At 40.9% G+C, this 26,583-nt stretch overlaps 2 protein-coding genes across 2 annotated transcripts; one reads left to right on the top strand and one right to left on the bottom strand.

Annotated features, from left to right (window-relative positions):
- Positions 1–11,251: 11,251 nt before the first annotated feature.
- On the top strand, positions 11,252–14,315 carry LOC103968009 (pentatricopeptide repeat-containing protein At2g15820, chloroplastic). The gene is made up of 2 exons (XM_018642273.2): positions 11,252–11,906; positions 12,084–14,315. The coding sequence occupies exons 1-2, from the start codon at positions 11,295–11,297 to the stop codon at positions 13,962–13,964; spliced, it is 2,493 nt and encodes an 830-aa protein (XP_018497789.2). The 5' UTR covers positions 11,252–11,294; the 3' UTR covers positions 13,965–14,315.
- Positions 14,316–20,769: 6,454 nt separating this feature from the next.
- Positions 20,770–24,909, bottom strand: LOC103968007 (serine/threonine-protein kinase SRK2E). Its single transcript, XM_048568556.1, has 9 exons — positions 24,241–24,909; positions 23,096–23,170; positions 22,920–23,021; positions 22,795–22,848; positions 22,607–22,699; positions 22,277–22,369; positions 21,619–21,723; positions 21,438–21,536; positions 20,770–21,234 (listed from the first exon to the last, which is right to left on the bottom strand). Exons 1-9 carry the CDS (start codon positions 24,415–24,417, stop codon positions 20,944–20,946), a joined length of 1,089 nt encoding a protein of 362 aa, XP_048424513.1. The 5' UTR covers positions 24,418–24,909; the 3' UTR covers positions 20,770–20,943.
- Positions 24,910–26,583: the final 1,674 nt, after the last annotated feature.

Raw genomic sequence — 26,583 nt, 5'->3', positions numbered from 1 at the left:
TTTAGCCAGCTCAGAAGGTAACTCAAGCCTATAAGCCGCTTCACCAACTTGCTCGGTGATCATATACTGTCTGATATACCTGGGACTTAGCTTGCCTTTCTTTCCAAACTGTACTACACCTTTCCACGGTGAAAGCTTCAGAAACACCTAATCACCAATTTCATACACTCTATCAGTAGCATGCCGGTCTGCTAAGCTCTTTTGTCGATCCTGGGCCGCTTTTAGGTTAGACTTAATTACCTGAACATTTTGAGTAGTTTCCTCTACAATTTCTGGACCCACTAAAACTCTTTCTCCGACTTTAGACCAACATAAGGGTGTATGACAAGATTTACCATACAGTGCCTCAAATGGTGACATGCCGATACTCGAATGAAAGCTGTTGTTGTAGGCAAATTCCATTAAATCCAACTGCTTGTGCCAAACATCACCAAACTGCAACACCGAAGATCTCAACATATCCTCTAACGTCTGAATGGTCCTTTCTGATTGTCCATCTGTCTGAGGATGATATGCTGTACTATAGAGTAATCTCGTACCCAAAGCTTCCTGAAAAGCCACCCAAAATTTAGAAGTAAATTTTGGGTCACGATCCGAGACAATACTCACTGGAACACCATGGTACTTCACAATCTTCGATAAGAATAATTCAGCTAATCGGCCCAAAGAATACTTTTCCCTCGCTGGAATAAAATGCGTTGACTTAGTAAGCCGATCACCTATCACCCAAATGCGGTCAAAACCATTATGTGTACGCAGAAGCTTGTACACAAAATCTATAGTAATGTTTTCCCATTTCCACTCTGGAACGGGAAGCGGCTGCAACAACCCAAATGGCTTCTTCCTTTCAGCTTTAACTTGTTGGCAAATGGTACACCTACTCACATATTCAGCTATCTCTCTTTTCATACCCAGCCAATAATAAAATGGTCGAATGGTATGATACATTTTAGTAGCTCCTGGATGCATCACATAAGCTGAGATATGCGCTTCATCAAGAATTGCTTTCTTTAATTCCAAATTATTTGGCACAAACATTCTACTCTCCTACATAAACATGCCATCTGATTCTTGAACTCTGAAGTCTTTCTTTTTCCCTTGATTCCTTGCTTGAATTATTTCTTAGGTCTCTTCATCAACCATCTGGGCTTCAAGTACACGATCAATTAAAATCGGCCTAACTTGAAAATTAGCAAGTAAGGCTACATCCTGATCTTCTACCTCTAATCGCACTCCAGTTGATCTCAAGTTTGCCAGAAGAGGAACACGACTTGCGTACAACCCGTTAATACAACCCTGAGATTTTCTGCTAAGTGCATCAGCTACCACATTCGCACGGCCTAGGTGATAATAAATCATGCAATCATAATCACTAAGTAGTTCTAACCATCTCTCCTGACAAAGATTAAAATCCCTCTGAGTGAAAAGATATTGAAGACTCTTATGATCCATAAAGATCTTGCATTTTTCTCCATAAAGATAATGTCTCCACATCTTCAAAACAAAGATAATGGCCGCTAACTCCAAATCATGCGTAAGGTAATTCAACTCATGAGGCTTTAATTGTCGTGAAGCATAAGAAATCACCCTAGCATGTTGCATCAGCACATATCCCAGACCATTTAAGGAAGCATCACTGTAGACTTCGAAATTACCACTATTATTCGGGAGTGCCAAAACAGGTGCATGAGTGAGACAATACTTCAATTGCTGGAAACTCTGCTCACAATTATCATCCCACTCAAATTTAACATCCTTCCTCGTTAACCTCGTCAGTGGTAAAGCAATCACTGAAAAATCTTTAACAAACCGCCAGTAATACCCTGCTAAACCAAGAAAACTCCTCACCTCAGTGACGGTCCGTGGTTGCTCCCACTTCTCCACTGCTGCTATGTGACATCCCACTTCGTCCAGGGGAATGATCCTTAAATGTATATTCCCATCCTTACCTAGCACGAGGCTTTTTGGGGGCTCACTGGCTTCGGGTTCCGTAGGAACTCCGAAGTTAAGCGAGAAGGGGGCTAGAGCAATCCCATGATGGGTGACCCACTGGGAAGTTGCTCGTGAGTTCCCAAAAACAAAACCGTGAGGTAATGGTAAGCCCAAAGCGGACAATATCGTGCTACGGTGGTGGAGCGGGCCCGGGAAGTGGTCCCACCCGGGCGGGGATGTGACATGCTACCTTTTGAGGATCCACCAAAATACCTTGAGCATATATGACGTGTCTCAAAAATGCCACTTGATCTAACCAAAATTGGCACTTGCTAAACTTAGCATACAGTTGGTGTTCCCTCAACCTTTTCAACACAAAAGTAAGATGTCGAACATGCTCAGATTTAGACTTAGAGTATACTAGGATATCGTCAATGAAGACAATGACAAACCTATCCAAATAGGGCTGGAATACTCAGTTCATCAAATCCATAAAAGCAGCTGGCGCATTTGTCAATCCAAATGGCATTACCAGAAACTCGTAATGACCATAATAAGTCCTGAAAGCTATCTTAGGGACATCCTCACTACTGATCTTCAACTGATAATAACCAGACCTCAAATCAATCTTGGAAAATACACAAGCACCTCGAAGCTGATCAAACAAATCATCTATACGCGGCAATGGATAACGATTTTTAATTGTCACCCGATTCAATTGCTGGTAATCAATGCATAGCCTCAAAGTCCCGTCTTTCTTCCTCACAAACAACACTGGAGCTCCCCAGGGTGAAGTACTAGGCTGAATAAAACCTTTATCCATTAATTCTTACAACTGGATTTTCAATTCCCTCAACTCAGCAGGAGCCATTCGATAAGGAGTCAAGGATATAGGATTAGTACTTGGAAGCAAATCAATGGTGAACTCCACATCTTTGTCTGACGGCAATCCAGGTAAATCGTCAGGGAAGACATCAGGAAAATGCCTGACTACCATTACGTTCTCCACACTACTAGGAGCAACATCGTTCAACACTACATGAGCTAAGTATCCCTGGTAACCTTTTGCTAACAACCTTTTTGCTCGCACAGCAGAAATAACGCTATGTCTCACCCCACTCTGCTCACCCACAAAAGTAACAACAGGTAATCTAGGATGATGGAAGGTAACTGTTTTCCCGTAGCAATCTATATTGGCATGATTAAAATGCAACTAATATGTGCCCAAAATCACATCAAAATCAACAATATATAACGGGATAAAGTCTCTAACGGGATAAGGTTAGCTGGCATAACAACATCCTCCACCATCACTGGACATCCTGGATACACACAATCAACATAACATCTCTCACCTCTAGGCATAGCAAACTCTAAATCATATCCTAAAGGTGTAGGGTGAGGTTGCGTCACTTGAGCAAATGTATGAGAAATAATAGAATGTGTAGCACCACAATCAATCAATACTCCACCAAAATAACCAAGGATATTTAACATACCCATGATCAAGTCTGGATTATTTTGAGCATCCTGCAGAGAAATATTGTGGATACGCCTCTGGGTCTGCTGTCGTCCATCACGACCTCTACTAGTCTGACCACCTCGACCCTGCACATTACGCCCCTAACTAGGCTGACCAGACTACCTTGAAGATCTCGCACTACTAGCAGTAATCTCCCCCTGCTGAGGCTATCCTCCCTGGTACCATTGAGATCTACCTGCTGGAATGGAAGGATACATCATATAACCACCTGAAAACTGAGGACACCCACTCTGAGAATAAGGATCCTGGGGATACAGATATTGTCCTGGAGCATAAGGAACGACATCACCCTGATAATAGTAGGCACCACCACGACCCGTCTGACCATAAATACCAGGCCCTAGGACTTGTTGGATTGGCGCATGTGGTGGTAAGAAAGACTACTAGGGCCCCTACTGGCTTTGGGGATAATTTGCAGCTTGATGTCCTATCTACCCACAAGTGAAACAACCACTGCTGCCTCTCTTGCACTCTCCAAAATGCCGATTGTTACACTTGCGGTAAAACGAAGCTCTACCTTTACTAGTATCACCCTGTCTCTGGCCTCTAGGACCCTCAAAAAATCTACCACCTCTTCCCTGACCAGTGGCACTAAAACCACCGCTGGAAGAACTGGAATTAGTCACACCTCACTTAAAACTCTGGGTCTTGCGAGGTCCTAGAGATGTCTAACCTTTGCCTTTGTCGTCTTTTCTTTGATTGCCACCTTTTTCTTCCTCCTTACTCTCGCTGGGCATGTTCTTAGAATCCTCAATCCTCAACAGAATCTCATAGAACTCTTGATAAGAGTTGCAAGGAGTAGTGGTCGCCATAGAACGCCACTTCTTCTTAGTACCCAATCGAAAACGACGAAGCATCTCACTTGGATTGGCAGAACCTTTTGATAATAACGGGATAAATCAGTGAACCTCCGATAGTACTTATTCACCGTTAACTTCCCTTGCCTTAATTCAGTAAACTCTTGCTTCTTACGATCAATGTACTCAGGAGGCATAAACATTTTCCTAAACAACTACCTAAACACTTCCCAGTCAGTTCTTTCCTTTGGGGTCAAACGATGGACCTCCTGTTCCCACCAGGATGACGATTCCTTACCCAAGAACCATGATGTTGTCTCAACCCACTTTTCAACATGAAGATTCCCCTGATTATGCAACACTTGAAAAGTCTTTTCAATATGGTCTAGCCACCGCTCAGCTCCCTCAAAACCCTCGTGGCCCTCAAACTTATCCAACTTTAAATTATACATGGTCTCCAGAGGAGTTCTCTGGGGAGGGTGGAGCGCTAACTGAATAGCGGTAGAATAGCTTCCCTCAATTGAGCTATATCGGGGAAACTAAGCTCAGCAAAGCAACGTGGTTCCCTACGAGGCGGCATAGTTCTGACAGAAGACACCAAAACAATCAGAACACTGACAAAATATGCAGAACTGCCAAACCTAGGCTCTGATACCAAACTGACACACCCCGACCAAAATCAAGGCATGCTGGCCGTCACGTGAAAATGACTAGCCATGTGCACAGTGCGAAAGCTAAGATAATAATAAAAGTACGAAAAAATAAAAACCAAACTACAAAACAGAGTAGTTAACAAACAAGTGTAAGTGTAAGGGTGATAACAATATTCAGAGCACAGAAAACCTAGTGTAGTCCAGTGGAACAAACACTAACTAAACGCACCCAGAAGTGGTCCTACACTGGTGATAATCTGTCAGATATGCCGTGGATTCCTCGTAAGCCACCAAAAGAGCAAACCAAACTAGAACCTAGAGGGGCGCAAAACAGAAAGTGTGAGTGGGCAAAAACAAAGCTTTTCAAAATCATTTCATTAACAAAAGTTTTAACCCCTCGCCGTAAAACCTGTATAGTTTCCCAGAAAATAGAATATACACATATATCGGAAACATGTTCAGAAATATGCCATGTCGAATGCCTCCACATAAAATGTAAGTAATCCAGGTAATGTCAATCAATGCAAGTAACATATAAGCCGGAGTCACCTAATATGACCTATACAGCTGAATCTATAGCTCAAATCCCCAACTCACTAACTATACTTGCACACGAGTCGGAACCACCTAAAGTGGTCTATACGACAAGACTGGGTGTAAATAAATACGCTCAAGTGCTACGATCAGGTGAAGATTGGGCGAATAATTGCGGGTCAGCTACGAGTCGGAACCACCTAAAGTGGCCTGTACGACAGGACTGTGCACCTAACTTGGATCCAAGATGAGCGTGTGGTGGGGGAGGTGAACATCACGTGAAAGACTATGCCCTATTCTGGGCGGGAGCACTAGCACCAGGGGTGCAGGTTATGAGCTCTTTATGCATCTCACATAACCTCTAATTCACAATCATAAACCATAACTTACTTGGCACTTACCTGTGCGTCCGCAACACCAATCATAAATATATGCAACTATTAATGCATAATTAAAATAGGCAAAGACTATGCATAGCATTTAAAACATATAAACATTCCATTTCATTTTCTGGGAAAAAACACAAGTATATAGGTATATACGGAAAACCAAAAGCCCACTCACTGATATGTGGAAGGGTCGTAACCCCCTTGTCTCGAGTGACTAGGCTCGTCCTTGGGATAGGTCTCACCTATATGCGAAACAACTATAAACACGTTAATTTAAAGCGCATAACCAAAACTAGGTAATAACTTCTCATACAATGCTCAAATGGCGTGTGTGAATACACCAACAGGATCTACTCAACCTCACGAACATCCCCATATTTTTAAAATAATTTTCTGACGTCTCACGCGCCCCCATGAGCTGGCCAAGGCACTGCCAGATGCATCGGCCACGCGCAGGCACGTGCCTGGCACACGGATGGAATCCTTAACGGCGCTAGGGAATAATCTGTCTAAAAGCAAGCATATTCCGTTAAAATTAACCTGACGCTGTTAACTGTCGTTAGGAATATTCCATCAGAGTTGACGGAATATTCGCCGTCTTCTCCGATGAGTCTCACCGGCCGCTGCCGTCCACCACCGTCAGGGCCACCGTTTGTAACTCGAATTCTCGCTGAAAACTGGAAAATTTTCAAAACTTCATATCTTCTTCATTTCTTAACCAAATTCTATGAAATTGGTACCAAATTGAAGCTTACAACGAGTAGAACAAAACCTTACCACTTTGAAGACCTAAAACCAACAGAATCTTGTTGGAAAAACCCATGATATTCCGGCCAAACCTACAACTCACTGAAACTGGGCTTCTCGACGTCCAAAATGCTTCAACTTTCTTCTCCGAGCTTCGTGAGGACCTCCTAAAGCTCCTTGTGACCTTAAAAACTCCTAAAAACTTCACGATCACGTGTGCATGAACAGTGCATGAAAACTGGTGTTAGGGTTCTCGAGGTTTTCGAAGGTTTCAAGTTTCACAAATGGTATGGATGAACTCAAGAGCTTGGAAGGAGTTCGAATCTTACCTTCTAGACATCGATCCGTGCGTGAAAGGTTGGTTTTGAAGTTCGTCCGTACACTTTCAAAGGAAATGGAAGAAAATCCGAGAGAAAGAAGAGAGAGAAAGGTCCACGGGTGTGTGTGTGTGGGTGTGTGGTCCTAGGTGAGTTAACAACCAAAAACAACAACTAAACAGCACCCCACAACACTAATTAATGTCCAAGGGTATTTTAGTCTTTTCACACCTACAATACAAATAATTTGGGACGGGCTGTCACATTCATACCAATTATAGCAAAAAAAAAAAACATAAATAAATATTTGTGTTATATTAAATATGTTAAGTTTAACGAATATATTTAATTGACCATATTCTCAGCTTGATGGTGAAGTGCTTTTGTATGAGACATCTTGGTCTTAGGGTCGAAGGGGATGTGCTTCTGTTGTTGCCTTTGAATGTAATTAACAAAACATAAATATTTAAAAAGTATTTGAAAACAATATAATATAATCCGATAGAGGTAGAATAAAACATTTGAAAGTATTTGCGTTGGATATAACCACCAGAGTTAGTATAAAAATGTCTAAATATTTGTGTCGTATATAATTGCTAGAGTTAGTATAAAAATTTGAAATAATATAATATAATCTGACACATTACTTACTCATGTCTGATATAACAACCAGAATTGGTTAAATATATTTAAAAAATAAATATGGAAAAGTTAAAGGCCTGCTTCATTATTCTTGTCGGAAAGTAGTGAACTAATGTCGAATATAAGCGACAGTAGTACTTTGTTATCCGATACTATTTAAACATGTTGTCAGAATATTTTACCTGATAATAATAGTATAAAACTGTACCACTCTTGGACACGTTAAGCTAATTTTGTAGTAGTGGCCTGATTAATTTAGTTAGTACTATCTGGTGACTATTTATCCTAACCGACTGAAATAGTTAGTACAGTCTGAGTTACCAAACGAGACCTAGTAAACCAATTGAAGAGTATTTAAAGCTCATTAGGACTCTTTCATTCAGTTGGAGATATGATATGATAAAGTGCACAACAACTGCTTATCTTTTGGTAGTGTTTCACTTCAACTAAGACTCCTCTTCATGCAACTTCTTGTCTTTCAAGCTTCAAGTTCAATTCTTCCAAATTTTGGCACATGTGTAACACCATTTAAACTCCAAAACATCCAGCTCTTGTGTCACATCCCGGCCTGGGGGACCACTTCCCATGCTTGCTCCACCATCCTAACACGATATTGTCCGTTTTGGGCCCCGACCACGTCCTCACGGTTTTGTTTCTGGGAACTCACACGAGAACTTCTTGATAGGTCACCCATCCTGGGAATGCTCTCGTGCACTACTCGCTTAACTTCGGAGTTCCCATGGAACCCAAAGCCAATGAGCTCCCAAAATGCCTCGTGCTAGGTAGGGATGGGAATATACATATAAGGATCACTCCCTTGGGCGATGTGGGATGTCACAATCCAACCCTCCTTAGGGGCCCGACTTCCTCGTCGGCACACACGCGACCAGGGTTAGGCTCTGATACCAATTTGTCACATTCCGGCCCAGGTGGGGACATCCCGGGCTCGCTCCACCACCGTAGCATGATATTGTCTGCTTTGGGCCCCGACCACGCCCTCACGGTTTTGTTTCTGGGAACTCACACGAGAACTTCCTGATGGGTCACCCATCTTGGGAGTTCTCGTGTGAGTTCCCAGAAACAAAACCGTGAGGGCATGGTCGGGGCCCAAAGCGGACAATATCATGCTACGGTGGTGGAGCGGGCTCGGGATGTCCCTCTGGGAAACAAAACTGTGTGGGTGTGGTCGGGGCCCAAAGCGGACAATATCGTGTTACGGTGGTGGAGTGGGCCTGGGATGTCCCCGGCCCGGGAGGACCACTTCTCGGGCCTAACTCCATCGTAGCACGATATTGTCCGCTTTGGGCCCTGACCACGCCCTCACAGTTTTATTTCTGGGAACTCACACGAGAACTTTCCGATGGGTCACCCATCTTGGGAATGTTCTCGCGCGCTACTCGCTTAACTTCGGAGTTCCAACCGAACCCGAAGCCAGTGAGCTCCCAAAAGGCCTCGTGCTAGGTAGGGATGAGAATATACATTTAAGGATCACTTCCTTGGGCGATGTAGGATGTTACAATCCACCCCCCTTAGGGGCCCGACGTCCTCGTCAGCACACCACCGCCAGGGTTAGGCTCTGATACCAAATTATCACATCCCAGCCCGGGCGGGACCACTTCCCGGGCTCGACTCCACCGTAACACGATATTGTCCGCTTTGGGCCCCAACCACACCCTCACGGTTTTATTTCTGAGAACTCACACGAGAACTTCTCGATGGGTCACCCATCATGGGAGTGCTCTAGCCACCTTCTCGCTTAACTTCGGAGTTCCTATGGAACCCAAAGCCAGTGAGCTCCCAAAAGGCCTCGTGTTAGGTAGGGATGAGAATATACATTTAAGGATCACTCTCCTGGGCGATGTAGGATGTGACAATCCACCCCCCTTAGGGGGGTTAGGCTTTGATACCAAATTGTCACATCCCTGCCTGGGGGGACCATTTTCTAAGTCCGACTCCACCGTAGCACGATATTGTCCACTTTGGGCCCCGACCACGCCATCACGGTTTTGTTTCTGGGAACTCACACGAGAACTTCCCGATGGGTCACCCATCCTAGGAATGCTCTCGCGCGCTACTCGCTTAACTTCGGAGTTCCAATGGAACTCGAGGCCAATAAGCTCCCAAAATGCCTTGTGCTAGGTAGGGAAGGGAATATACATTTAAGGATCACTCCCTTGGGCGATGTGGGATGTTACACCTTGTGCAGCATGCGCATCTTAGCTATCCAATCCAAGTCCAACACTTCTATTTGCTCTTTAATCTCCAATTATCAACTTTACCAACTGAACCTACAATAAAATGAAAATAACATAAAATACTATAACAAACAGAGATTAACTAAATAAATACAAATAAATAAGATAATAAAGTCGCACAAATATGCTTCTATCATAAGCATATTATATTTTATGATCTTGGTGAGGAAAGGTGAAGTTCTAACTCAAAACAAAACATATATCAAGTATAAACGATAATTCTTCATTGCTCACCAAAAATTAAAATTAAATTTTTTTCTCCTAAATATTCATGGCAATTTCAGATTAAATACCAATTTTAATAATGGTTTTAAGGGAAAAAAAAAACTATAAGATCATCTCCAACCTTTGGGTTAAAACCTAAAATTTTTAGCCCATAAAATTTAGGTTTTAACCCAGAAACAGTTTTTTTGTATCCAACCCTTTTGGGCTAAATTTTTACCCTCCAGATTATTAAAGAATGAATTTAGGCTATTTAAAAAAAATATTATGTGGACTATTATAAATTAATTTTATGAATATTTTAACCTAAAAATATTTAAATTCTGATAAACATTGAAAAATCACTAAATTGACACATGAAACTCATGAAACACTATGGAAGAAAACGAAACATATGATAGAGATGTATAAACACAAAACACAAGAACAAACACATGATTTTGGAAGATGGTAGAAAGAAAAATTGGAAGAATTGTAGGAGAAAAGTAAGTTTTGTGTGGATGTTTGAACAAATACATATGTATTTATAGAGTTTTTGGGTGAATTTTTGAGTTAATTTTTTTTTTTTAAATTATTTTAGCTGTTGGATTTAAATTTGGGCTGCTAGATTTGATTATATTCGATCTCAACCGTTGGATTAAATAAACATATAAATATAAAACTAAAATAAAGTTTGAAAGTGGACCGTTGGATCAACTAATAGCCCATTTGAATCTGGCCAGATGATCAGAAAAAGAGCTGTTAGGCTCACCAATGTAAGGAGACAAGTGGGTGACAAGCCCACATGGGTGGGGCCGTTTCGTCTGCTAGGCTTGGCGTGCGTGCGTCCAGGCGGCCTGGTGGTGGGCTTCAAATGCTTGTTTTCACTCTAATTTGTGGTTCCATCACTACCTTTGGCCTAAATTTTGGCATTTATTTCTTTTTGAGTTCTAACACTTAACACCATTTTAACACAAGAATTGAAATGATATGGGACGAATAAAAAGAAATTTTAAGACTTACTTCAAGGGTTGAAGTTGGTCTAATAGAATGTTAATCGACAATTGAACTATTAATTTATATGACAAGAGCGGCATTCTCATTTTTGTACTTGACGGTGAAAAGTGAAATTAACCCAAGTAAAATTGGTGAATTTGGGAATGGTGGGCTTTATGTACAAGTGAAGCCCAATACTTGGCCCCTTTATTTCCAATCTAATTACGGAAATAAAACCCTCTGAAACTCGAAATCCCCAGCTCCAAGAACCCCTATCAGAAACAAGCCATGCTTCTGTGCAGAGCTCCAGAGTTCTCACCCTCCACTCTCTCTCTAATCCACTCCTCCTCCTTCTTCTCCACTCTCTGTTTCTCTAACCCTAATCTCCTCTCCATGCGCTCTTCACTCTTCCCTCCTCTCTCTCTCCTCCGCTCCCTCACTCTCTGTCTCTCTCACAACCAACACCACCACCCTCCTACCCACCCATTCTCCAGGCACATATCCAGTTTTCCGCTCTCCACCACCAAACCCTGCCGGTTCCACGCCCTTCCTTCTTCCAGTACTTCCGTTGAACACGTTGCAGGCAAGGCCTCGGACCCAGAGGAGAATTGGGATTTGAGCAATGTCGCGCAGAGCGAGGTTTTCGATGTTGAGAAGTGCTTTGCTTCCGCCGACTTGAAGCACCTGGGGGCGCCGAAGCTTGAGGTTTCAGAGCTGGAGGAGCTCCCGGAGCAGTGGCGGAGGTCGAAGCTGGCGTGGCTGTGTAAGGAACTGCCGGCGCATAAGGCCGGTACCTTGAGTCGTATACTCAATGCGCAGAAGAAGTGGATAAGGCAAGAAGATGCCACTTATGTTGCCGTGCATTGTATGCGGATTCGGGAAAATGATGTCGGGTTTCGGGTAAACTAACTAAAGTTTCAGTCTTTATGTGCGCTTTCAGTTCGTTGATATTTGCAATGTGTGTGCTTTGATTGAACAATGACTGTGATTTTGGCAATGTCGTTACGAACCTTTGTAAAATTAATAATTATATGAGCATTTGGCGGACTTAGTAAAGTTTATTGAAAATGTCTGTAGGTTTACAAATGGATGATGCAACAACACTGGTATCGTTTTGATTTTGCTCTTGCTACTAAGTTAGCGGATTACATGGGTAAGGAGCGAAAATTCTCGAAATGTAGGGATATATTTGATGATACAATTAATCAGGGGCGTGTTCCTAGCGAATCTACATTTCATATATTGGTTGTAGCATATCTCAGTGCCCCGGTTCAAGGTTGCTTGGAGGAAGCATGTGGCATTTACAATCGTATGATTCAGCTAGGAGGTTATCAGCCCCGGCTTCACTTGCACAATTCTCTCTTCAAAGCCCTTGTCAGCCAACCTGGAACCTCTTCGAAACACTACCTTAAACAGGCTGAGTTTATTTTTCATAATTTGGTAACAACTGGACTCGAAATTCACAAGGATATTTATAGTGGATTAATTTGGCTACATAGCTATCAGGATACAATAGATAAAGAGAGGGTGGCATTGTTAAGAAAAGAAATGCAACAGGCTGGAATTGAGGAGGGCAGAGATGTGCTTGTGTCTCTCTTGAGAGCTTGCTCAAAAGAGGGGGACGTGGAGGGAGCAGAAAGTACTTGGCTCAGACTTTGCGATCTTGAAGTTGGTCTCCCACCTCAGGCATATGTTTATAAAATGGAAGCCTATTCAAGGGCTGGAGTGCCTTTGAGAGCCCTAGAGATATTCAGGGAGATGCAAGAGCAGTTGGGTTCGTCCAATGCTGTCGCATATCATAAAGTCATAGAGGTCTTATGTAAGGCTCAAGAAGTTGAACGTGTCGAGTCCCTCATGACAGAATTCATCAACACTGGTTTGAAGAATTTCATGCCGTCTTATATTGATCTAATGAACATGTACTTCAACTTAGGCTTACATGACAAACTGGAATCAGCCTTCTCCCAGTGCCTTGAGAGATGCCGACCCAGCCGTACTATTTGTTCTATATACTTGGATTCTTTGGTGAAAGTTGGTAATCTTGCTAGAGCTGAGGAGATCTTTGGCTTAATGCAGAGTGATGCTGCAATCGGTGTTAACGCTCGGTCCTGCAACACCATATTAAGTGGATACCTGTCATCTGGAGATTATGTCAAGGCAGAAAACATATTTGACCTGATGTGCCAGAAGAAGTATGACGTTGAACCACCATTGATGGAAAATATTGATTATATCTTGAGCTTGAGCAGAAAGGTGGTCAAGAAACCTGTAAGCCTGAAGCTGAGCAAAGAACAACGAGAGATTCTAGTAGGTCTTTTGTTGGGTGGTTTGCAGATCGAATCTGATGAAGACTGGAAAAATCACATGATCCGGTTTGAGTTCAGTGAGAATTCTAGCACACATTCTTTGTTAAAGAGGCATATATTTGATCAATACCATGAGTGGCTACATCCTTCTTGCAAGTCCAGTGAGAGTACAGAGGACATACCATATAAGTTCTCAACCATCTCACATTCGTATTTTGCTTTCTATGCGGAGCAGTTTTGGCCAAAAGGCCGAAGAATGATACCAAAGCTAATCCATCGATGGTTGTCACCATGTGCGCTTGCATACTGGTACATGTACGGGGGCCACAAGACTTCATCGGGAGACGTATTGTTGAAGATAAAGGGTAGTGAGGAGGGTATTGAGAAGATTGTCAAATCCTTAAAGGCAAAGTCCCTGGATTGCAAGGTGAAGAGGAAAGGGAGAGTGTTTTGGATAGGTTTTCTGGGAAGTAGTTCTACCTGGTTCTGGAAATTAGTAGAACCTTATATTCTAGATGACTTGAAGTATGCTCTAAAAGATGGCCAAATCTCAGATAACAGCAGGGTTGAAACCGAAAACGTCAACTTTGGTAGTGGGTCTGATACTAATGAAAATGCTTCTGATTACAGTGATGATGATAATAATTTGTAGCTTCTATAAATTATTGACCATTGTGTTCGGTAAGCTAGAAGACTTCTCTACCAACTCAAGGCTTTTCTCTTCAAGATACATACCTGGATCCACAAAGAGCAGATGAGTCTTGATATTTTTGTAATACTATCTTTACTTTATAATCAATCTCCTGTTGTTCCTTTTTGTCCTAGAGTGGCATTGTCTCTTTCTGTGATTATCGATGTAGTGACTGTTTTTCTAAATAGGTTTGTATATCTGGCAACTCTTACTCTTATATTTGAATGAGTTTCCGTCTTGGCTCAACATATTGATTCTGACTATAGAAGAATGGAGGAGATAATAAATAAACAGTAGATACTTGTCCTTTCACATTGCATTATATTTACTTAACCGCCATCCTTCTAAAGTTTTGAATTATGATACTCCTTTTCACAAATTGTTCCGCAAAGACCCAGATTATACTATTTTGAAAACCTTTGGCTGTACATGTTTTCCATACTTGTGACCCTACATTAATAATAAACTACGTTATGTTCTACCAAATGTGTGTGTTTTAGGGTATTCTTTGAATTATCAAGGGTATAGATGCTAAAGACATTTCCACCACCTGAATTTTTTTGTCACGCCAAGTTATTTTTGATGAGTAAAATTTTCCATTTCTGACCTATTACTCTTGCCTCTTGAAACAAAAGTTCGTCCTCAGATCCTGCACTCGAAATTATTGGGCTAGTACCAACTGGACACCCACAACCCAACGGCCACATACCCCTACACCACATTCGGCCCACTCCAAAATTCAACCAAAAACCTGTGCGTCTTCTTTATGTTCTTTCTCTGCAGTGCTTAATCTTTCAGCCACAAGTTCTTCATTAAGCAAGTCAGAGAAACATGCCACAAAGCCTAGAGGCTCTGTTTCCCATTTAAGTGCATTGGTTTGGGCGTGGCACAGCAGATAAAATCTGAGAAGGATGAGGACCTTACAGCTGCAAGGGTGCACATGGAAGAGCTTGAATCCTTAGCATTCAGTTGACAAAAAGAGGTAGGCCTTTAATGTCCTACTTGGTTCCTATGAGCTGTTTACACGTTCTTTTACTACAAATTGATTATATTTATCCTTTTTCGTGTGGTGCAGATATTTGCTTTGAATGCCAGATTATCTGCTGCTGAAAGCATGACACATGATGTGATTTGGGATTTACTGGGGTCAATTGGATATGAATAGTGGTATGTTATACAGTTCCAAGCTGTTATCCTAACTAATAATGTCATTGATATTGTATCGTGCACAATATAACAGAGCTATATTACTGTTCCTCTAAAAGGATACTGTGTGTTCGTACATGATACTGCAAGTACCCAGAAAATAGGATTGAAAAAGAAAAAATGTATACGAATCTTCACTTGCCTCTGGGACTTTATGTAAACTACTATGCTGCTCATCTCACCTTTATCCCTTTTGTTAATGCTACTCACTATTGGATTATCAACAAGTGCAGAAAATGACGGAGAAGGCTCAGCTTCATAGGGTGGAATCTCAACAAAAGGTATTCAGCTTTGATACTGATACTCGGATAGATACTTTTGTTTTGTGTTTTCTTATATTTGGTTTTTGTCTTTCATTCAGGAGCAAGAGGTAGCTAAGCTGAAAAACAACTGAGTGAATTCATTCAGGAAGGACAAGGGTGAGCAACTATTACCTCAAAACTTCTGAATCAAGTTAGTAATTGTTCTATCATTCATATGTCTAAGTTTCTGCATGCTGATATTCCAGGTGGCTTGAGGAAATTGACCGAAAACAGGCTGAACTCATAGCTGTGCAAATTGCTTTGGAAAAACTTAAGCAGCGAGATCAGTTACTTAAAACCGAAAATGAAATGCTGAAGGTTGAGGCTGTTTTTGATATATTATTTCTTAAAGTGAATGTTGATCCTTTTTATTGTTTTGCTTACTACATTTAGTGTAGGTGGAGAATGTAAATCATAAAATGAAGGTTATGGAACTTGAAGGAAAAGTGGATAAGCTTTCTGGTTAGCAAAAACTGCACCAGCGAATTCATCATATCATCATGCAAAAATGAAGGCAAGATATTACCAAATTGTTAATGAAGTGCTAAGCTCAAGTTCTGTTTTATCTTACCATCATTCTATTCCATTTCAATATGAGTGGGTTTTGCCTAGAAAATCACAAGGTTAAAAGTACACAATGAAGAACTTAGCGATAAGCTCTGTCTGACAGAAGTTAATTCTTTCACGTGTCAAGGAAGAGCATGCTCGTTTTCGTGCTTCCTGTGGGAGGAACCCTTATGTCGATTTTGATGAGGAGCAACGATTGGGTGCAAAACTAAAGGTTAGTGTTGTCTTTTGTGTGTGTGTGTGTGTGTGTGAGAGAGAGAGAGAGAGAGAGAGAGAGAGAGAGGTGCCATCAACCAATAGTTTGATGCTTAATAATACAAGTACTTCTGCTATAGGAACTGAGTAGGAGGAGTTACAACTAGCGCAGAAATTGTTAGGCCTCTGTACTAGCGTTTTGAAGGTCTGTTAAAGGTCACTTGGCAATTAATAACCATTCACTCTCGGAAAATAAAAAAATAAAAAATTCAGGACTAGGACTTACGTCTCATTTTGAATAACTTTCAGGCTGCTGGAATGGCAAAGCAATCGGCACATATAAACCCGTCTGCTGCTGAAGTGGTGCTTGAGCAACTCCATAACAAGATTACTTCAATGGACAGAATTACAGGAATTGAAGTTTAAGGTATATAAAACTTTATCTTCAAGGTTGGGACCAGTCAAACCAAGTAGTCACCTCTCAACCACCTCAGGACAGTAGTGGATACAATTACCATGGAAAACATCAAAATCCTGGCTACAACTACAATCAAACACCTAATGTTGCCAGCCTCGGTTATGATCGGGCATATGCTCAACAGCCACCAAGTTATGGAGGCCAAGCTCCAGTATCTGATTACCAGCAACAATATGCAACTTCAGGGTATGGACCGCCTGCGGTGCCATCCATCAGGGATGCAACTGCTTCCCAAAGTACCCAGTCTTTGGCTGCTTAACAAGTTCCTTACAGCCAGCCAACGGCCAGCCCTCAAGCTGGATAATGCACTCAACCAGGCAGCACAGGCCAACCACATCCTGGTTATTACCAAGCAGGTTATGTAGGGCAGCAGGGGGTCGAAGGCCCTTCTGCAGAGTCTCAGCCAACAGCATATGGACACGGTGAGTACCATCAGCCAGACACCCATTATGCCCCATCAGTGAATCCTCCTACAAACAGAGAGACATAGCATCGGCAACGAGGCCATTCAGAGCTTCCAACCAATGGATACGAAGAGCCATCAGGTTATGGAGCTAAAAGAACCGATGACAAAGAATTCCAATGGGGATGCGTTGGCCCTGCAGCGGAGACTGTCGGTTCTAAAATCTGATATTATAGCTGGTTAAGGATGTCGTTTCTTACTTATGTTCCTTATTTTCTCTTATTTTCTTTCTTGGGGTTTGATATTTGCTCTCATGTACCATCTGTGTGGCTGCAGAACATTATGTTTCAATTCTTCAAATGTAGGAATATCTTGTTAGACAGCCGTTTATTATGTTCAGATGTGATGGTTATCCGTCAACCGGCAGTCCAGGAGTCGCTGATCACTAGTTTTATGTTCATCTAATTTCGTAATATTTTCAGTCCCGAGGTCCATGAAATATTTGTAATTGAATGGCACCGTAGGAGCTAAGCACTAGATGAGATGCTCGACTTCTTCTGAAAGAGTAGGGTGTTTCGCTTTGGAAGGAGCAGTCCTACAAAGACTGAACTCCAATAAAGTGGAGACCAAGTGTCCCTAGACTAAGCGGTCATTGGCACGACATGTTGAGTTCACTGTCCCTAGAGTAAACTTATGTTTCCACAAGGTCAACTGACATTCAGTTTCCTTTTTCATTATACTTTTCTTTCCAGCTTTTACATGTAGTGAAGAAACCCAAGCTTATATTTGCACTAGTAATTGCCAATTGGTGGAAAAAACAAAACAGTACAGATATTGTTAGGATACTGTCGGTTGGCATCGTCTTACAGTTCCAAGTGTACGGTAGCTGATTACTAGTCAGTTAGAAGGTTGTTAGAGTTGGAAATATCCTAAAAATAGTAGCCTGTAAGAGAATTTTAACAGTCAATGAAATAGTATTGTTCTTCTGTCTCTGTACAGCCATTGAAGATTTGGAGCTAGGTTCTAAGATTGGTATCAGACAGTCGTTCGATCCTCTCAATCCTTCTCTGTTGTATGACGCGTCAACCGTGGTCGAAAAACATGAAAACAAGGGTTTCTAATTTGACGAGTGAAGTTTCCTAGGATGAATTGCGCTCTGAATTCAAGATGACCCAAGAATTGATTCTTATTCAATTGCAGTCACTCATGGCGCGCGGCAATGGAGGATCTATTGGAGAATCTTCAAAGGCAACTCCATTGAATCCACAGATGCCAGAAGGAATGAATCTTAATTCGGTTCCCACTTTCAAGAATCAAGATTGTGGCCATTAGGATGGATTATCTTAAAGATGGATTTTCCTCGATTCAATGATGGTGATGATCCATTAGGGTGGATTATTAAGGCTTAGCATTAATTTGAGCTCTTCAACAACATTGAGGATTCGAAGAAGGTAAAATTGGCGTCTTTCCACATGGAAAGGGAAACTTTACGGTGGTTTCAATGGGCGTGATGCTTGCCAAACTACCCCCGTTGGGAAGAATTCACAAAGGTGCTATGTCAAGAATTTGGTCCCTCTGAATTAGAAGACTCAGCTGAGACATTGCGACAAGTGGGTACTCTTTGAGACTATGTGAACGAATTCAGGCTTCTAGCAAATCGTACCAGGGATATCAACCCATCACTTCTTAAGTCTTGTTTCATCAGAGGATTGAAGCAGAACTCAGACATGATGTGAAACTCTTGAAGCCTAAAGATGTTCTTGAAACTACTACTTTTGCCCAACAAATCGTTCCAAGCTTACTGATCTCAAGGTGAAATCTTCCTATAAACCTCTTGTGATTCAGCCTAATTTTAAACCACCTTTGCAAATTGTGAACACTAATACTATCGCTGAGAATAGATCAAGATTCAAATAAAGTGAGTAGATTAACACCAGAAAAAGTAGAACATTGTAGAAAGAATGGTCTTTATTTTCACTGTAAAGAAAAACATGTTAGAGGCCATAGTTGTAAAAAGAAACAATTGTTATTATTTTATGTGCAAGACTATGTAGAGGGTAAGGAGAATGAAGTAGAGAATGATTTAGATGAGGGAGAACCTGAGATCACTGCCTGTGCACTATTTGGGACTCCAGCACCTCCATCTATAAATATCATGAAGGTTTCTGGATTTATCAAGAATTGTCTTGTCACAAGCTTAATAGACTTAAGGAGTTCACATAATTTTATAGATTTGGGATAGGTTAAAAGACTTAGGAGCCATTTGGACACAAGTCATGTCTTCAATGTCAAGATTGTTGATGGTGGTAAGACGGCTACACTGGGTACATTATCTCAAGCTCCTATTAAAATTCATGAGTATAGAGGTATGCTATTACACGTGGTGGTTATGATGTTGTCTTAAGGGTTCAGTGGCTTAAGATCATGGGTCCTATATTGTGGAATTTTGATTTCGGCCATAAAAAATGAGGGTACTTGGAGAAAGTGCATGGACTATAGAGGGCTCAATGATATCATTATCAAGGATAAGTTTCCTATCCATCTTATTGATGAATTGTTTGGTGCACAATACTTTTCAAAATTAGATCTAAGGGCATGATATCACATACTTAGAATGTGATGATGTCGAAAAGACTGCATTTCAAACACATGATGGCCATTATGAATTTCTGGTAAAGCTATTTGGGTTGACAAATGCCCATGTCACTTTTCAGTGTTTAATGAATGAAATATTTGTACACATCTCAGAAAATTTATCCTTGTTTGCTTTGATGATATCTTGATCTATAGTGTTTCTTGATCCTTGCATCTGCAACACTTAAGGATAGTTTTTGACACTCTGGAAGAGCATACATTGTCTGTAAAGCAATCCAAGTGTGCTTTTGGTAAATCTCGCGTTGAATATTTGGGTCATATAGTGACCAAGGATGGAGTTTCTACTAATCCTACTAAATTGGATTCCATCTCTAAATTCCTACATCTGTGAAAGCTTTTAGGGGATTACTCAAAAGTAATCTTGCAGCTGCTCATTGTAGAATGAAAGTAGAAGCTGATAAACATAGGGCTGAGAGGGTATTTGATGTTGGTGACTGGGTCTATTTAAGGTTGGTACCTTACCAACATGTCTCTGGCTTCACATCCTTTTCACTAACTCCCCTTTTTCCAATTTACATCCAGTGTTTCATGTTTCTTGTCTGAAGAAGCATTTGGGCACTAATGTACAGACTAGTGCACCACTGCCTATGATAACAGATTCTGGTATCCTACAAGATGTTCTAGTGGCTATTCTGGAAAGAAGGTTGATCAAGAAGGGTAATGCAGCTGCTACTAAAGTACCAGTTCAACGGAAAAATCATTCTAAGGAGGATGCTGCCTGAAATCATACCGAGACTTAAAGCTCAAGTTTCCTGAAGTTGCTCATTTGTGATTTGTCTTGTTTTGCGTTGTTGTAATAGCTGCTGTGATTACTGTTGTTGTGTTCATTCTGTTGTTTACAAGTTTTGTTTCAAGGGAGGTATTGTTAGGATACTGCCAGTTGGCATCATCTTACGGTGCCAAGTGTACGATAGCTGATTACTAGAGTTGGAAATATCCTACAAATAGTAGCTTGTAAGAGAAGTTCAACAGTCAATGAAATAGTATTGTTCTTCTGTTATACATTATCTCTGTCCAGCCATTGAACATGTGGAGCTAGGTTCGAACGGATGAAACGAAGCATGCCCCTAAAAAAGGAGAGACAGAAACACAGGCGGAGGGCGAACCCTCCGTTGCTGCAAGACATTGTACCAATTAAATTGCATAGACTATCTCTCCGCTGCTGTCAATGTCAATGTCGGGATCAGACTCAAGATCCTCCTCCATGTTATCTATGTCCAGGCTGCCAGCAAGATACTGGTTGAGACTGTTGGCCCCGGCCGCAGGTATTGTAGCCTCGGCAATTATCTGCATAATCTCATCAAGGCTTTGCATGGGTTGATCCGGCTCTTCAAACTGGTTGTTCATGGTGTTTTCAACCATGAGATCTCCTGGAAGGTTCTTTAGAAACCATTCGTGGTTCCTGATCTCAGGGATGGTTATCCTCTGTTGCATACAATAATAATCAATGAGAATCGAATCAGAACAATGTTATTTCTGTTCCTTAACCCCTAATCAGATATGGGGAAGCAAGCTAATGGAATCAAAACTAGCTAGTGAAGCTTAGAGAAATATAGTTTTATACGCAAATGCCACTTATTCGGCAATGCATTTATGGATTAAAGTATAATACAAAGAATCTCACGCACCTTCTCGGGCTCAGCTACGAAAATCCTTGATATTAGATGGCGGCACTCTGGAGATATATGAACATAGTCAGGAATAGAGTACTGGACATTCGTTATCCGCTGCACAAGAGGAAAAACCTTAGACTTGAGTTAAGCTTCATAGCCACCAAGTTTCAGTAGCAAATAAGGTTAAAAAAGTTACGTGTATTGTCTTGCGGAAGTTTTTAGGCTCCCCAGGATCTTCAAATGGATATGCACCCACCAACATGACATATAAGGTCACCCCACAAGACCATACATCTGCAATCTGGAAGGGTAGATCAAAATGGAGACTATTAGCATGATTGTGCAGAAATGCACAGTATTTATGGCACCGACAAATTATCATTGCAAAATACAGGATCAGTTATGCAGGATTGAATTCCAACACTGAAACTTCGTGGGAGTGTGAATAATCAAATTGCCAGCATCAAACTATAGGATGGGAGTGCCACTTAGTACTATGGTCTAGTGGTATTCCTCCACACTTGTAAGTGAGAGGCCTTAGGTTCGATTCTTGCCCAAGGCGAATTTGAACCACATTATTGCTAGCCCATTCTGAGGCTAAGCCCACCCCCATCCCCCTTAGTGTAGATATATCGTTTGTTTCAAAAAAAAAAAAAATTATAGGATGGGAATATATAAGGTTAGACAAACCAGTAATCAAATTGTAAGCTAAGTTCTTTTCCAGAATGTCTTCAGCTAAGTTTAACATATGCAAATACAAATAAGTAACGCAGTGCAATGACTTTGCAAAGAATTGGCACAGATAAATTAAAGTGGAACAAATAAAGCCAATAAATACAAATAAGTACTATTACCTTTCCATCATATTCTTTCTTGAGTAACACCTCAGGTGCAATATATGCAGGGGTGCCCACAGTCGATTTTGGTTGTGAATGCAGCACCGAGGACTCGAAAACAGAGACCAAGGCTAATTAGATGGATATGATAAAAAATATTCATCCAAGAGTAAAGAGGCAGACTAATTCCTGTGTGGTATCTACCAGATAAAGAAAAACACAGAACATGCATTTTCCAAACACATTTCCATTGAGTTTAATCACCAGATATATTTCATAATTTAGCACCGGACTCCTGCGGTCGCTGTGCATGCAAAGACACAGAGAGAGTGTGTGTGTGTGTAGTACCTTTGAGTAGCCAAAGTCACATATTTTTAAACGAGGAGCTGGACTTCCATCTAACAATGTGTTCTCCAACTTCAAGTCCCGGTGGCACACTTGCTTCATAAAGAAATACAAAAAAAATGTATCCAATTCAGAAATCTAGTAGAAGGTATAAAAAAAATAAAATAAACATGGACAACATATTCCCATACCATTGCATGACAGTAACTGACTCCTGATATAAGTTGCTGGAAGAAGAAACGCGCCTGCAACACAAGAACATTAGAAATAGGTAGGACTCGTTATCAGAAACTAAATCAATGTGGTGGATAAGAACCTCATCCTCACTGAAACGCCCAGCGTTGCATATACGCTCAAAGAGCTCTCCCCCAGATGCATATTCCATCACAATAGCCAGATGAGTGGGTGTTAATATTACCTACAACCACATAGTAACAAAACTGAGTTCCGTGGTGAAATTAATTTGTGTTTAAATGTTAATATTTAACAGACCTCTTTGAACCGGACAATGTTTGGATGCCTCAATGACCTGTGGTTTATAATTTCTCTTTGTACATTTTCATCTATCTGTTAGTCAAAAGTATAGAAGTAGGGTAAACCAACAATGAAAAGAGAATATTAATTGGAATTACCAAGCCCTACAACAACCAATACCAACGATAACACAAAAGTAAAATCTTATCTTTGCATAAATAAAAAGATTTTTTGTTTTTGATCAAACGATTTTAATCAAGTAACATTTGCTGCCTATATCACTATTTATAAGATCAAATTCAAGATTCAAGCACACTATGGATAAGAAGAAGATAAAATAAAATTGTTCATTAAGTGGTTTAGAAAAGAATGTCAGCATACGATTGTTAAAACGCATCAAGTCATAGTCTTTCTCCTTCTGATTCACTAAAAATGCTAATTTTGTTGATTCTTTAAACATCTAACAATTCTCAAGTTATCTAATCACACCACACCACACCACACTGGGGAGTTCTATTCCTTCCAAAGAGAGATTACAAACCAACTAACTGGGAAAATGGAAGAAAACAAACAATTGGAAAAATTTCAATTATCTTGTCCCCAAAAGCCAAATTTCAATTTATCATGTCCCCAAAAGCTAAGACCTCCCACTCAGCAGACAATCTCCATAACAATAGTTGGTTTAGATTCAAGTGCTCAGGATTGTGTTTGGTAAATTTAACACGCGCCGTCTGTTAAATGTTTGGTAAAAAGCTGAACTTGAAAACCTAAAGAAACCAACTAAAACCAAACACAATCATGAGCACTTGTATTTGAATCCAACTAAAACCAACTTAGTTTAAGACACTTCAGTAGGAAAGGACAGATAATCAACTTCCACAAACTCCCATTTGAAATACACATAAACTCCATAATCCTGAAATCCAAAAACATAATACATTTTCTAACACCTGCAAACAATCACAAAAGGAAACTAAACCAACAAAGCAACAATAAACTTGAAAACCCATCAACCTTCACCTACAAAACAAAATAATTTATAGAAAAAAAAAATCCAAAAAAGCAATCAACTCCCAAATTTCAACAAATGATTCATGCCTCAAACCCCATTTCAAAAATGATATATATATATATGAAAGGAAGAGTAAAATCGAGAGACTAACCTTCTCACCTCTCTCTATGTATTTCACAGCAACAAGCTCACCAGTCTGCTTGTCCCTCATAAGCCGTGCAACCCCGAAATTTCCCGACCCAATATCCCGAACCAGCTCGTACCGATCGCTGTCGTGCATGATCGGCATGTCCATGGCTGGCCCAACTGTGAGCACAGACCGATTCATATCTCTCCTCTCGCCCTCCCTCTATATACACCAACACCCTCTGAAAAAACCCAATTCCTTCCACACGCTGAGCTTTCTCTGATTCTCTCTCTAATGTTAGAGAGAGAGAGAAAGGAATGGGAAAGGCAAAGCAGTGATCAAACCAACCGAAGGAGCGGTGGTGGAGGTGCGGTGGCAGCGCCTGGACCACTGGATTGATGGGAAAAGGTGGTGGGTGGAGAAAAAGACTGAGATGCGTTCGTCCCCGTGAAGCTCCCACCCACCTCAGAAATGGGGGTTTATCAGATCTTTGTCAAAAAAATCAAAAGCTTTAATCTTTATATTTTTTAATATCTGGGTGTTTTTGGCGTTGCAAAGGGCGTTAGGATCCTACAGCTCGTGAATCCAACCATCCACCCTTCTCTCTCTGAGTCTCTGTGTGTTTCTTTCAGCTCTCTTTGTGTTGTGTATGATTTTTTTTTTATGATTTTATCCACTCCACTCCAGACTCTCCATAAGGAGACAGATCAAATCTATTTATCGTGTTAAATTCAGTGAAGTCAGAGATGGTGAAATTTCTTCTTTTTCCCTAACATCCTCCTAGTCTCTTGCATAGTAGATACCAGATTTGTCCACGTGGGATAGGTTTTTCTGTTTTTTCCCACACCTACAAATAGAGTGGTACCAGTTGGGAGGATATTTATTTGAAATGGGGAGATATTTGCATAACTTCTTCTTTCTTTTTTTTTTTTTTTTTTGGGTAAACTAGGAATTGCATTTTAGGTCAAAGATGCCAATAAGATACACGAAAGCCTACAGTGAGGCAAGCAACAAGCTAGATTGCATAACTCAAAACAAACAAAATTGATAAAGAAAGGTGCCCTAAGCCATAATGTGAAATCTCATTCTCGGATTTCACTATTTAAAATTACGTATCTCATATGTAGTATTCATATTCGCAGTTTCGACGTGTTTATGTTTACGGCGTATAAAATTTTTATTCGATAAGTAAAAGGACAAAATTGTCCCTATTGTGTTAAACGAGATTCTTTGTGGACGTACTTGATATTTTCATAATTTTTCAGATTTCTTTGCATATCTGGATAGTATATGTCGATAGGAATGCATGGCGCAAACAAAACGTAAATTGGAGTTATAACCAATGACATATAAATGTACCAAGATATGGGCAAAATGGTCATTTGACCATAATCTAGAAGGCTTCAGAGGATGAAAGGAAAATAAGAGAAATAAGAAAGACGGACGGCTGAGATGAAAAGGAAAGGAGAGAAAAGGAGAGATGGGGGGAACATATAGGCTAAGGAGGGAAGGGGAGAGAAGGAGAGGACCAATGGGAAAAGAGAATAGGGAGGGGAAAGGAGAGGGAGAGACCCAACGAACCAGACCTGCCCTCAACCAGTTTCTGGCTCAACCCAACCCGGTGGTGGCACCATTCACGGAGTTTCACGGCAAATCACGGCAAATCATCACCTGGAAACAACTTCCTAGCCATCCATCTTCCATTTTCACCCAAAATTAGAAAGAATTTGGTTGTAGTTTTGGTGAAAAACCAACGGTGGGTGCGTCTACGACGGCTATTCATTAAATCCGAATGTAACTCTGTCAACCACCACCACCAAAAGGATCCCCTCAACCTCAGGAACAAAACCCAAACAATTGTAGGGGCGGCGGAGCACCGGAGGTGACGAATTAAAGGCCACCATTTTTAAGGTTTCCGGCGGATCGAGGGACTTCAGAAGGTTTCCTAGCCGAATTGGACTTTGTCCTAGGTATGAAAATTGCTCCCCTTGGTTGGCTATACATTTTTATGAAATTTGGTAATTTTTTGAAATAGTTGAATTTTCCGGCGAGTCGAGGCGGCCGACCGCCGCATGCAGCGGCGCGTGGGGCGAGACCCGACCTGCCCATCCTAGGCCAAATTTGATGCCCCGAGTCCATATTTGACATCCGTTTGGTGAAATCCCGATGTTTTAATATAGTTTTGTAGTTGACCGCCTAGTTGGCAACCACTTGGTTATTACATGAATTGACGATCCGACCATTGGATCGAAACTAAAATTTAATACATGATATTACGTAATATTTAAGGGTATTAGGAACTTACAAATTGGGAATCCAACATACGGATCTTTTCGAATTGAATTTATAATCTTATAAAATCAAACA

Source organism: the organism of the source record quoted next, unplaced genomic scaffold, assembly GCF_019419815.1.
Source record: "Pyrus x bretschneideri cultivar Hongxiangsu unplaced genomic scaffold, Pyrus_bretschneideri_v1 Contig10, whole genome shotgun sequence".
NCBI lineage: Eukaryota > Viridiplantae > Streptophyta > Magnoliopsida > Rosales > Rosaceae > Pyrus > Pyrus x bretschneideri.
This window is presented reverse-complemented; position numbering and strand designations above follow the sequence as displayed.